The following is a 12510-nucleotide window of genomic DNA, read 5'->3' on the forward strand; positions in this document are numbered from 1 at the left end:
ACTATAAATTCAATTATATAAAAGCTAACAATAAACAGTTTACTAACATACTGAGTATTAAACTCAGTGCTATTAAACTCAGTGTTTAAAATTTAAGAAAAATTTAAGCATTAAAAAATTTAAAATATTGATGTAAAAGAACAGTAAGAGAAAGCAAAATCCAACCTCAACACTATCCTTATACTTGGATTGTAGTGTGACAATGAGTCTTTCCTCTAAACAGATCTTCTGCAATACTTGACTATATGTATTTAAAATGATCTCCTTGTCTGCATCATGTTGCTCCTAAATAAAAATCATACACAAAAAGTTATACATAAAGCAACAAATAGTAGTTAAAACGTTCTTTCAAGGCTGAAAGTTGATCCCAGTTCCTTATGCAGATAGGCAAGCATTCTACCACTGAGCTACATTCTCAGCCTTTTTTTTTTTTTTTTTGCAGATCTGGGACTTGAACCAAAGGCCCTCTTCATGATACATCAGTAAGTAGGTGTTCTACTACTGGGCTACATCTCTAGCCCTTAAAAATTCTTACAACAATTAATAAATTTTAAAGTATTTTTGAAAAAACTTTAAATTCCTTCAAATTATTTCTCAATTTTCTTCTAGACAGAAGAAAAGATATCAAAGACACTCATATAAAAAATGTTATCGCTATTATACTACAGTATTATTCCTAAATCTTTCAGAAGTAGAATGTTAAACAAAATCGATATTTATACTCTAAGATCCAAATGATATACTGAACATAAACACACTTAGTTTTAGAAACCATCTATTAACAACCAAATCAATTTAACTTATTTAATAATAGAGAAATAGAATAATTCATAATATATTTAATGCAATATAAATAAAAATGCAAAAGAGAGGAAGGAAGGAAGGAAGGAAGGAAGGAAGGAAGGAAGGAAGGAAGGAAGGAAGGAAGGAAGGAAGGAAGGAAGGGAGGAGAAAAGCATTACCACTGACACTGGGAAAGAGTCCCAATAAGCAATGTTAAACTTGTAAAAAAAAAAAAAATACTGGTATAGGGGGATGGCCCATTAAGTATCACCTCAGTATAACCATAAAAAGGATTACAAAATATTCCTTTGAGGACCTATGCAAATTACTAACCTGATACAGGAATATAGCATATACATAATAAAAAGGACTATTGATCTTGTGTTTCTACAGATCCAGAGTTCTTTATATTTTATTTCAAGTTTTCAAAGATCTAAAGAAGTCCTTTCTTAGAGCCATGAGTATGACAGACTCAAGAGTCAAATGATATAGAAAGCTAATATACTTAACAGGGAATTGCTAGAATTAAACCTTAGATTTTCTTCTTGTGAAGTGTCTTATTAAAAATGAAAACATTGCTGGAAATATAGCCTAGTGGCAAGAGCGCTTGCCTCCTACACATGAAGCTCTCAGTTCGATTCCCCAGCACCACATATATGGAAAACGACCAGAAGGGGCGCTGTGGCTCAGGTGGCAGAGCTAGCCTTGAGCGGGAAGAAGCCAGGGACAGTGCTCAGGCCCTGAGTCCAAGGCCCAGGACTGGCCAAAAAAAAAAAAAAAATGAAAACAGCAGGCTGGGCACCAATGGCTCATGCTCTATAATCCTAGCAACCAGGAATGCTGAAATCTGAGGATCACAGTTCAAAGCCAGCCCAAGCCAACCCTGACAGCAAAGTCCATGAGACACTGATCTCTAATTAAGCACCAAAAGAAGCAGAAAGTGGAGCTGTGGCTCAATTGGTAAAGTGCTAACCTTTAGCTACAAAAGCTCAGGGATAAGCCAAGGGCTGGTGGCTCATACCTGCAATCCTAGCTACTCAGGAGGCTCAGATCTGAGAATCGTGATTCAAAGCCAGTCCTGGAAGGAAAGCTGTGAGACTCTTATCTTCAATAAACTACTCAGAAAAAGCTGGAACTAGTACTGTGGTTCAAGTGGTAGAGTGCTAGCTTTGAACACAAAGAGGTTCAGGTATAGCGGCCAGGCCCTGAGTTCAAGCCCAAGGACTAGCACATACACCAAAAGAGGGGGAGGGGGAGGGAAAGGAGTGGAAAGGAAAGAAGAAAACTCATCACCCTAGGGAAGAATAAGACTTGCATTATATTTGAACAATGTAAATCTTTCAAAAAAGCCTATATAAGAGACCAGTCTTAATACTTGAACAAGGAAAACTACAGTATTTATTAATACCTCCCAATGTGCAAAAGAAACCATTGCTTCCACTGAAGCAATGGTAAGTACCAAAACTCACAGTTAAAGATAACTCCATCTCTTTGCAAACACACGACTCAGTCTTTTCTAGGATGTCATCAATATCATCAATTTTGTCTTGAGAAGCCAGTGATTTTTCCAAAGAAAGGTCAAAAACCTCATTGACAAAAATAAAAGCATCCCAATTAATTCAACTAGCATTCATTGTGCTTTAAACTTCAAGCAGAGCATTCAGCTATTCATTAGCAATTTAGGATTCTCAAGATTACAAAATTGAAAAAAACTCTTCCCATAAAACTCATGTACCAGAAAAGAAAGTTATATACACACAACATATCTAAATAAAATTAGTGGTAAAAGAAAAACAAAACCAAGATTATGGCTTTGATCAATAATATGCAGAACAGGGGCTGGGGATATAGCCTAGTGGCAAGAGTGCCTGCCTCGGATACACGAGGCCCTAGGTTCGATTCCCCAGCACCACATATACAGAAAACGGCCAGAAGCGGCGCTGTGGCTCAAGTGGCGGAGTGCTAGCCTTGAGCGGGAAGAAGCCAGGGACAGTGCTCAGGCCCTGAGTCCAAGGCCCAGGACTGGCCAAAAAAAATATAATAATAATATGCAGAACAAACAGTCTGGAAAAAAAAAAGCTGATCAAGAAACTTGACCTCCCAGGTATCTAGTTTAAAGCAAACAATACAATATAAATATACATTGTTTTCTGTCACAAACACCAGCAAGCAAGGACTTTCTTTACCTTTAGGATACTCTGGGACCATGCTACGAGATGCTGAAGAGAAGCCTCTGTTTCATTCCTAACACTAGTGAACTCCTTTCCTTTATCACACTTCCAATCATAAAATTTTCTAAGTATTTCTTCAGAGTTTGTTCCTTCTTTAGCTTGTCCATACACTGCTTCTAAAGAGGTAGATAAATCCTAGAGAGACATATTCATATTTATTAGTTTATATATTATTAATTATTCCAACATTGTTAGAATCATAAATACTTACACAGAGATGAAAACACAAAACTGTCTAGAAGACAGTTTATTTGGCCTATAATAGTCAAAGTATATTAAGTACCTTAATCACAGATAAGTTTTATATTGTTGGGTTTTTAAGTAGAAACTTTCCTCTTTTTGATTATTTTAAATAAAAATCACTACCATTTTCCCTGATACAGAAACTTCCTATTGCTAAGTAAAAACATACTACACACTAGAATATATAATTCCAATTAAAACATTAAACATAGTTTACTGTGCCTAAAAGCATTTTTTTTTTTTGCCAGTCCTGGGGCTTGGACTCAGGGCCTGAGCACTGTCCCTGGCTTCTTCTTGCTCAAGGCTAGCACTCTGCCACTTGAGCCGCAGCGCCACTTCTGGCCATTTTCTGTAAATGTGGTGCTGGGGAATCGAACCTAGGGCCTCATGTATATGAGGCAAGCACTCTTGCCACTAGGCCATATCCCCAGCCCCCTAAAAGCTTTTTTATACAACTATAAAAGACAACATAGGCAGCAAACTAAGTCTGCTGCTTTCTCCAGCAATCAAACCCTAAAATGCTACTGGGACAAGAAGAAAACTCAACAGGTTCCAGAAGTTTTTATCCCAAAACTAAGAAACTGTGGAAAGACAGAGCAAAAACTGTGATTATAATTATATGAATGGTCTCTGAAAACAGAAAATGACATGCACTTTTCCCACAATCTTGGGAAAGAAAAATAAAACTTTCTTCATTTTCCTATTCTCTCCCTTGTGCGTTTACATCCAAGGCAGTAGCTCCTGGAGGAGAGTAGTGGCTGAGATAACGGAAAGTTTGCTAGAGATTAATTTCATGTAGGAGAAAAGCAAATATGGAGTAGATGATCCTCTGGTGCAGTATCACAACTTCTCTACATTAAAAAAAAAATTTTTTTGGAACAAACGAGAGAAAAAGAAGGAACAGATTACACTAAGCAAAAGGAAAAAAATCCTTTCACCCAACCAGAGAGGAATTGTTTTATTGTTACTACTCATAGAGTTCATAAGCATTGTAGACTAGAATGACAATGTCCATCACTGGGAAGGTTTAAAAAAAAGTAATGAAAGGTGGGGAGATCGGGAAGGGAAAGATGGGAGAAAAATGAGGAAGGGATAATAAGAATGACAAGAAATCATCTTGACAACAACAACAACAAAAAAACATTTTAATCCTTAAATCAATCAGAAGTCTTAAAAATTGTGTTAAAGGCATTTCTTCTTCCCCAAACTCCTGTATAACATTACCCCATCTATACAACACAAAATTAAAGTTCACAGTCCCAAGAAAACAGCAGATCTTAAGGATAGGTAATCAGGAAAATGAAATGTGTAAGTAACACAAATATAACAAACAATGTTACCTTCTGAAAATGAGGTGGATATTGCTAACAGACTCAGAGTGGTGATTCATGACTATAATCAGAGTATCAGGATGCTGAGACCAAAAAGACTGCAATCTGAAGCCAGCCAGGCAAGAAAAGTTCATGAGATTCTATCTCCAATTAATCAGGAAAAAAAGCCAGGCTGAATCCATGCCTCAAGTAAAAGACCAACATAGCAAGCAAGCTGATGGATTTCAAGATCCCTAAATTCAAGCCCCGAGTACTAGCGACACACACACAAAAAGTAAAAGCATGGGGCTGGGGATATGGCCTAGTGGCTAGACAGCTTGCCTCGTATACATGAGGCCCTGGGTTCGATTCCCCAGCACCACATATACAAAAAACGGCCAGAAGTGGCGCTGTGGCTCAAGTGGCAGAGTGCTAGCCTTGAGCAAAAGGAAGCCAGGGACAGTGCTCAGGCCCTGAGTCCAAGCCCCAGGACTGGCCAAAAAAAAAAAAAAGTAAAAGCATAACAAATTTTCTCAATGACCAAAGAAAATAGTACTGCAAACACAAACCTAGTGCTCATAAATAATTACCAAGTAAATATGTTATGGAAAAAGTAATCTTTGAAATAACACAATAGACTAGTAGGCAAAATGGCAGAAGGAATGCAAATAGAAAATCAGTTATGAGCTGGATGGTTAAGTCAAGAATCTCTCCAAGAAGGGTAAGAAAAAAACACAATAAGAGAAAAGAAATGGTTGTTAGTTTAAATATGTAAAGACATAGGAAGAGAAGTTTAAAATGTATCTACAAGAACCCATCAAAGGGCTGGGAATACGGCCTAGTGGTAGAGTGCTTGCCTAGAAGCCAGTGACAGTGCTCAGGCCATGAGTCAAAGCCCCAGGACTGGCAAAAAAAAAAAAAAGGAAGAGGGGAACAGTAACTTAGGATACACAAGTATTTCCCAAAGTTAAAGATGGTTACAACTCAAACTAAAATTGAGTCAAATTAAATGAAAATTTAAATACACTTACTGAAATTTAAGAACAAAGTCAAGAGACTATTTTTAAGCTTCTATAGAAGGAAAAATATAGAATAACAAAAACAGACTGATATTGATAATTACGGAAAGAATAAAATGTGGTTTATTGTTGTCAAAGGTATAAAGCCTTTGGACCTAAGATTTATACCTAACTAAACAACTTCCAGTATGGAAAACTGAAAATAGATGTCTGCAAATATTTAATACCACACAAAGACATCTTTAAAATATTTTAGGAAAAATATTCTATACATGGAGAAAGTCAAGAAACAATGATCAAATTATGAAATAAGAGTAAAAAAAAAAAAAAAAACCTCTAAATTTTAGTTCATTGAGTTAAGTAAAATTTAGACACAAAGACCATGACTGAAATGCTAGGTAACAATTGCGTATTTTTGGTTGGCTGATTTAGGTGAAGGAAGTAAATACAAAAGGAGAAAATATCAGGGCTGGGGATATGGCCTAGTGGCAAGAGTGCTTGCCTTGTATACATGAGGCCCTGGGTTCAATTCCCCAGCACCACATATACAGAAAATGGCCAGAAGTGGCGCTGTGGCTCAAGTGGCAGAGTGCCAGCCTTGAGCAAAAAGAAGCCAGGGACAGTGCTCAGGCCCTGAGTCCAAGCCCCAGGACTGGCCAAAAAAAAAAAAAAAGGAGGAAAATATCAAAGGGAAAAGAGATAGTTCTAAAGGGCTAAGGATATAAGGCAGAGAAGAAAAAAACAATATAAACATGAAAGTAAGATCACAGAAATAAATTCTACAGAAATAGTAATTAAAGATATATAAACTGAATTACCAATCAGACTAACTTATAAGTTGGATTCTTGTAAAAATTGATGCATTAGTGACTTAAAAGAGATATTTCAAAAAAAATAGATACAGAGCCACTCAGGAGGATGAGACAAGAGGATTGTTAATGGCCAAACTGGACTACACAGTGAGACACAGCCAAAAAAAAAAAAGCCTGAATATAAAACTATTACATTTTAATTTTTTTTCTTTAACCCTTTCTAAAAAGAATTGTCTCAACAAATGGTGCATGTTTTCTCTTACATTTGAAAGCTAGATCTAAAATACAAACATGCATGGTAACATATATAGGGCTCTATGCATATACACAATAAACAAACTGACTAAAGGAGAGTTGACACGGAAGAGGAATCAAAACGTGTAACTTCTCTGAACAACTAACGAACTATTTTTCCAAATGAATACCATGAACAAGAAACATAGCTTTTAAGGTGGCTTAATAGCAGGGGACATATGAATGGAGGAAGAGTGAGCAAATTCAGTCATTATATCCAATATATATTATGTAAAGATTGAACTACAGGGGCTGGGGATATGGCCTAGTGGCAAGAGTCCTCGCCTTGCATACAGGCGGTCATAGGTTCAATTCCCCAGTACCACATATACAGAAAATGGCCAGAAGTGGCACTGTGGCTCAAGTGGCAGAGTGCTAGCCTTGAGCAAAAAAAAAAGAAGCCAGGTACAGTGCTCAGGCCCTGAGCCCAAAGCCCAGGACTGGTTAAAAAAAAAAAAAAAAAAAAGATTGAACTACATAACTTGAAGGTAGAGCTGGGTGGGGTAATAATGAAGGAGAATGATAAAAGGGATGACACCGATCAGGATGCATTGTACTCATAACCTGACTTATGGAATTGTACATAACCTCTTATTCTAAAAAAAATAGTGTCAATACAAAGAAATCAAAGCTAAAAGAAAAGAAAAATAGGAATATAAAATATGACCCAAAAAGAGGAACCAGAATGTTATCCCAAACACAAGTGAAAAAAATTAGGCTACAGGTGGTTAAAAATAAAACATCAAAATGGAAAGATAAAGGATAAAAGGCAGACCAATGCAACAGCAATCCTTACAAGACAATATGCTGTAAACCACTGTACAACTGGGAGGAAGGAGGGAACTGGGGAGGGGGAAAGGTGGGAGAAAAATGAGGAAGGAGGTAACACGTTGGGTAAGAAATGTACTCACTGCCTTACATATGAAACTGTAACCTCTCTGTACATCACTTTGACAACAAATAAACAGAGAAAAAATAAAACACTATTTAAAATATATTATAATCATGAGTATACTATTGTCACAACACAACAACACAACACTGAAGTATTTTGAACTGAAGAAACTATGTCTGAGGGGGGAGGGAGAAAAAGAGGGAGGGAGGAAGGGAAGGAGAAAGGGAAGAAGGGATATCAAAATTATCTCCAAAACTGACATAATGAACTACCCAAAATCTAAGCAAGGATAAAGATGAATCATTTAGCTACATTTCAGGAAATAGTAGACTCCATATACAATGAAAGTCCTATAAAATTAAAATGTGATGCATAGCCATCATAAAGTATTACTGACTTGTTTGTGGTAATGTTTGTATAAACAAACCTACTGCACTGCTAGTCATATAAAAGAGTAGCACAGTTATATACAGTACATACATAAAAATGACTTATTAATTTATCCTATACTTCAATTTTAGAGTGTACTCTAAAATTAAAATTCATTAAAATACTGTTCACTTTAGAACAGCCTCAGTCAAGTCCTCTAGAAGATGTTCCAGAAGGCATGTTATCACAGAAGTAGTTGTATGCCTATTATTGCCCCCTGAATCTCTCAGGGAAACAAAACATGGAGGTAAGGGACAATACTGATTATCCAATTTTTTTCATAGGCCTATCATTGCATGTATTCATGCACCTTATATATGTATACCATTTTTATCTGCTGTATTATATTTTACCATACTTTTTTAATATTCAGATACACAAATACTTATCATGGTGTTACAAATTTCTACAATATATTCACTATAGTAAAATGTACACATCTGCAGTCTAGGAATAATAAGCTATACCATATAATGTAGGTAGGCTTACTATCAGGTTCGTGTAATCATACCCTGTAATGATTGTAGATCAATAAAATTGCCTTAAATATGTAGTTCTCTAAATGGAGAATAACATTAAGCAATATATGAATGTATATGTCTATAACTTCATATCAAAAGAAGTCCAGAATACAATTCCTTTTTGAAATCATGAGGAACGATTGTAAGATACTAACCGTGTATTGTATGCCACAAAAGAAGTCTCAATAAATGTGAGAGAAATTAGAAACCATGAACTTTAATTTTTGACTAACCTTCATCATAAGAATATCCCATTAAGTAACTCAAACATGGAACTTAAGTACTTGAAAAAACAAACCATTTCTCAAAAAAAAAACAAACAAAATGCTAACAAATAAATCCATATACTTACAATCATCTGATATTTCACAAGGGAGCCAAAAATATTTTGGAAAAAAGATAGCTTCTTCAAAAATTGATGTTGAGAAACCTGGACATCCATATATAGAAAACTAAATAAAATTCGGTCCCTGTTTGTTATCTTGAACTAAGTATCAACTCCTAACAGACCAAAGACCTCAACATCAGACCTTGAACTTTGAAACTACTACAAGATGGAGTAGGAAAACATTAGAACTCAATAGCATATGCAGGAACTTTCTGAAGAGTCTCAAGGGCACAACAAATAGGAAAGAGACTTGACAAATGGGATCACATCAAACTAAAAAGTTCCTACATGGCATAGGACACAGTTACTAAACAGGCAGCTAATAGAGTGGGAGAAGATCTTTACCAGGTATTCATATGACAAGGGCCTAATATCAAAAATATGCATGGAAGTCAAGAAATGAATTTCTTACCCCAAAAAATTAATAACCCAATTAATAAATGAGCAAAGGAGCTAAGCAGAGACTTCTCAGAAGTTAAGAATGGCCAATAAAACCTGAGGAAACACTCAACATCCCTGGCCATAAGGTCCATGAAAATAAAAACAATATTGAGATTCTTTCTTACCCTAATTAAGATTGAATGGCATCAAGAATTCAAACATTAACATATGCTGGTGGGAAAGTGGGGAAAAATAAATCCTGCTACACTACCGATGGGAATGTAAACTAGTACAACCACTCTGGAAGGCGGTTTCAAGATTCCTCAAAAGAGGGGGGGAAGGAGGGGAGGAGGGAAGAAAAAGAGGAAAAAATGCAGTTGCTTTCATTCTAAGCTCTATGTTATAAGTAGACTTCTACTTCCTATTTGTACCCCATGAAGGCTGCCACAGTCTCTGATATTAAATCCTTTATAGCCACAAGCAAAAAAAAAAAAAAGATTCCTCAAAAGAATAAACATATAACTTCCCTATGATCCATTGATAGCACTCTGGCAGGTACCCAGAGAATTTTACAAGTCAGGATACAATAAAGATAATTGCATATCAATGTTCATTACTATACTATTCACAAAAGCCAAATTATGGAAACAGCCCAGATGCCCTACAATGGATATGTGCATTAAGAAAATGTGACACATATACACACCAATGTGTATATTCATCCATTAGAAAAAATATTATGCAGGGAAGTGAATGGACCTAGAACAAACCATGTTAGGTGAAGTAAGCCAGGCTCAGAAACAAACAGCACACATTTTCTCTCATATGTTAAAGCTAGATCTAAAATACAACTATCTATGATATAAAAGGCTCAATGCCTTTAGAAACAAACTGACTAAAGGATGGTATATTTAGGGGAGGAATCCAAAGGTAAAACTCCTCTGAGCAACTAATGTACTGTTTATCAAAACAAACACCAGAAAGAAAAAACATGTTTTGGGTATGTGCAAAGGAGCAGATCACATGAATGGAAGGAGGAAGGGTAAGCAAATACAGTCATTATATTCAATATACATTATGAAAAAAATGAACTATGTAATCTGAGGGTAGGGACAAGAGGGAGAAAACAAAAGAGGGCATAACATTGACCAAGAACTGTACTCGTAACTTGACTCATGGAATTACAACCCCTTTGTACAACTCCTTAATAATAATAGTAATAAAAAAATGAAATGCTAACAGATTATTTTGGTGACCTAGGATCATGGTAGTAACAGAGCCAATCTAGATAAGACAAAAAATCATCCTTTATCCAAACGCCAAAAACTAGAAGTGTTTGATTTCTGAATATGTGCATATACATGAGGCATCTTGCAATGGAATCCAAATCTAAATATGAAATTCATTTGTGTTTCATAAACATGGTGTGTGTGTGTGTGTGTGTCCACATTGGTCTTGGGGCTTAAACTAAGGGCCTAGGCACTGTCCCTGAGCTTGCATTCATCACTTGAGCCTCAACTTTGTGTGTGTGATTACTTGGATATAAAAATCTCACAGACTTTCCTGCCCAGCCTGGCTTTGAACTACGAAACTGAGACCTCAGATCTTCAGATATCTACAGGCATAAGCCACTAGCATCCATCATATATACATACATATACTATAAATATATACATATATATCTTAAACATATTGATTAAAGGTAATTTTATACAATATTTTTAATAATGTTCTTCATGGAAAATGTTAATGGGCACTGAATCATCAGAAAAAATGTCGCCATCTCAGATACACATGTAATCTATAGTTACTGGAAATCACCATCATATTGAACTGTAGAATCTGGGAGCTATGGATAAGCTATCATTCTTATGTGCAGTCACACATATCTATCTTAACAGAAAAAATAGAAATTAAAATATGAAACATAAATGCTTTCTCTTTTTTATTACTGTTACCCATATGAGTAAAAGTATCTGGTCATTTGTAACAGTATCTTTACACCACAGGCAGAGAGTAACTAAAAATCACTGTGAAGAAGGAATTAGGTATATTTTGATCCCAGGTACAGTATTGTGGAAACCTGTTATTGACAAATTAGGTTTGCATATATGCCATGTATACATGTGGAAATTTTTTGAGTGGGGGAATCTGATCATTTGCAGAAAAGATACATTGCAAATGAAAAAGGCAGGGAGAGCATTATTCCCTAGGAAAAATGAAATATAAGTTATATGCCTACAATTGAACTAACACACACCTGAAATCAGATGTGGACATTACCATTTTCAGGACCATGTCAGTATTAAAAAAAATCTATATTGAAACACTTCAAATTTGCATTTTCATCTTAGGAATGCTCAACCCATATTAAACTTTAAAAATAGAGTTTTTAAGAGGATCTTTAGCTGGGTATCAGTGGCTCATGCCAATAATCCTAGCTACTCAGAAGGCTGAAACCTAATGATCGAGGTCCAAAGCCAATTCAGGAAGACAAATCCGTGACTTTTAACCTCCAACTAGCCAGCAAAACGCTAGAACAACTGAAAGTGTGGCTCAAGTAATAAAGTACCAGCTACGAGCCAAAAAGCAAAGCAAGAACTTTAGGCTCTGAATTGAAGTCCCAGTACTAGCACCAGAAAAAAGTCTTCATTATAAACTCTCAGTTCATGTTTACTAACAGTGAAAAGAAATAACCTTTAAGGTTGGTTGCTATACAGAAAAGTCAATTCTTCCTGCACCACTGCCCCTTTTATACAAAAGAATTAATTCGCAACTCAAAAAGAAAAGTTTATAATTTAATGTATATTTCATATATTTTTAATTCAAACCTTCAATGTTTTCAAACGTTTATTAAGTGGTAAGTCATCTACTTCCAGGATAAAAACATCTACTGTCATGTATAGCTTCTGTTGCACTTCATTTCTCTCAGCAATCAAAATATTCCCTTCATCCTGGAGAAAGGAAAACACAAAAATCACCATTAACATATCATATTTTTCACACATTTCTCTACATATAAAAGGTGGTTTCGAAAACTGAACAATAACATCCTCCAGACAAGCATCTACAACTATTATCTTCCTTAGATCACCAGAATGACAAAAGAACTTTCTTTTCTTTTTTTTTTTTTTTTTTTTTTTTGTTTTTTTGTTTTTGGCCAGTCCTGGGCCTTGGACTCAGGGCCTGAGCACTGTCCCTGGC

The 12510-nt window shown here is 35.7% G+C and overlaps 1 protein-coding gene across 1 annotated transcript in view; it reads right to left on the minus strand.

Annotated features, from left to right (window-relative positions):
* Positions 1–12510, minus strand: part of Stk31 (serine/threonine kinase 31) — a 57768-nt gene that overhangs the window by 17434 nt on the left and 27824 nt on the right. The window contains exons 11-14 of the mRNA XM_048337309.1: positions 12138–12260; positions 2970–3149; positions 2253–2369; positions 166–285 (exon numbers count right to left, since the gene is read on the minus strand). Coding sequence (XP_048193266.1) covers positions 166–285; positions 2253–2369; positions 2970–3149; positions 12138–12260 — 540 coding nt within the window. The remainder of the gene's footprint in view (positions 1–165; positions 286–2252; positions 2370–2969; positions 3150–12137; positions 12261–12510) is intronic.

Source organism: Perognathus longimembris, chromosome 2 (assembly GCF_023159225.1).
Source record: "Perognathus longimembris pacificus isolate PPM17 chromosome 2, ASM2315922v1, whole genome shotgun sequence".
Classification (NCBI taxonomy): Eukaryota; Metazoa; Chordata; class Mammalia; order Rodentia; family Heteromyidae; genus Perognathus; species Perognathus longimembris.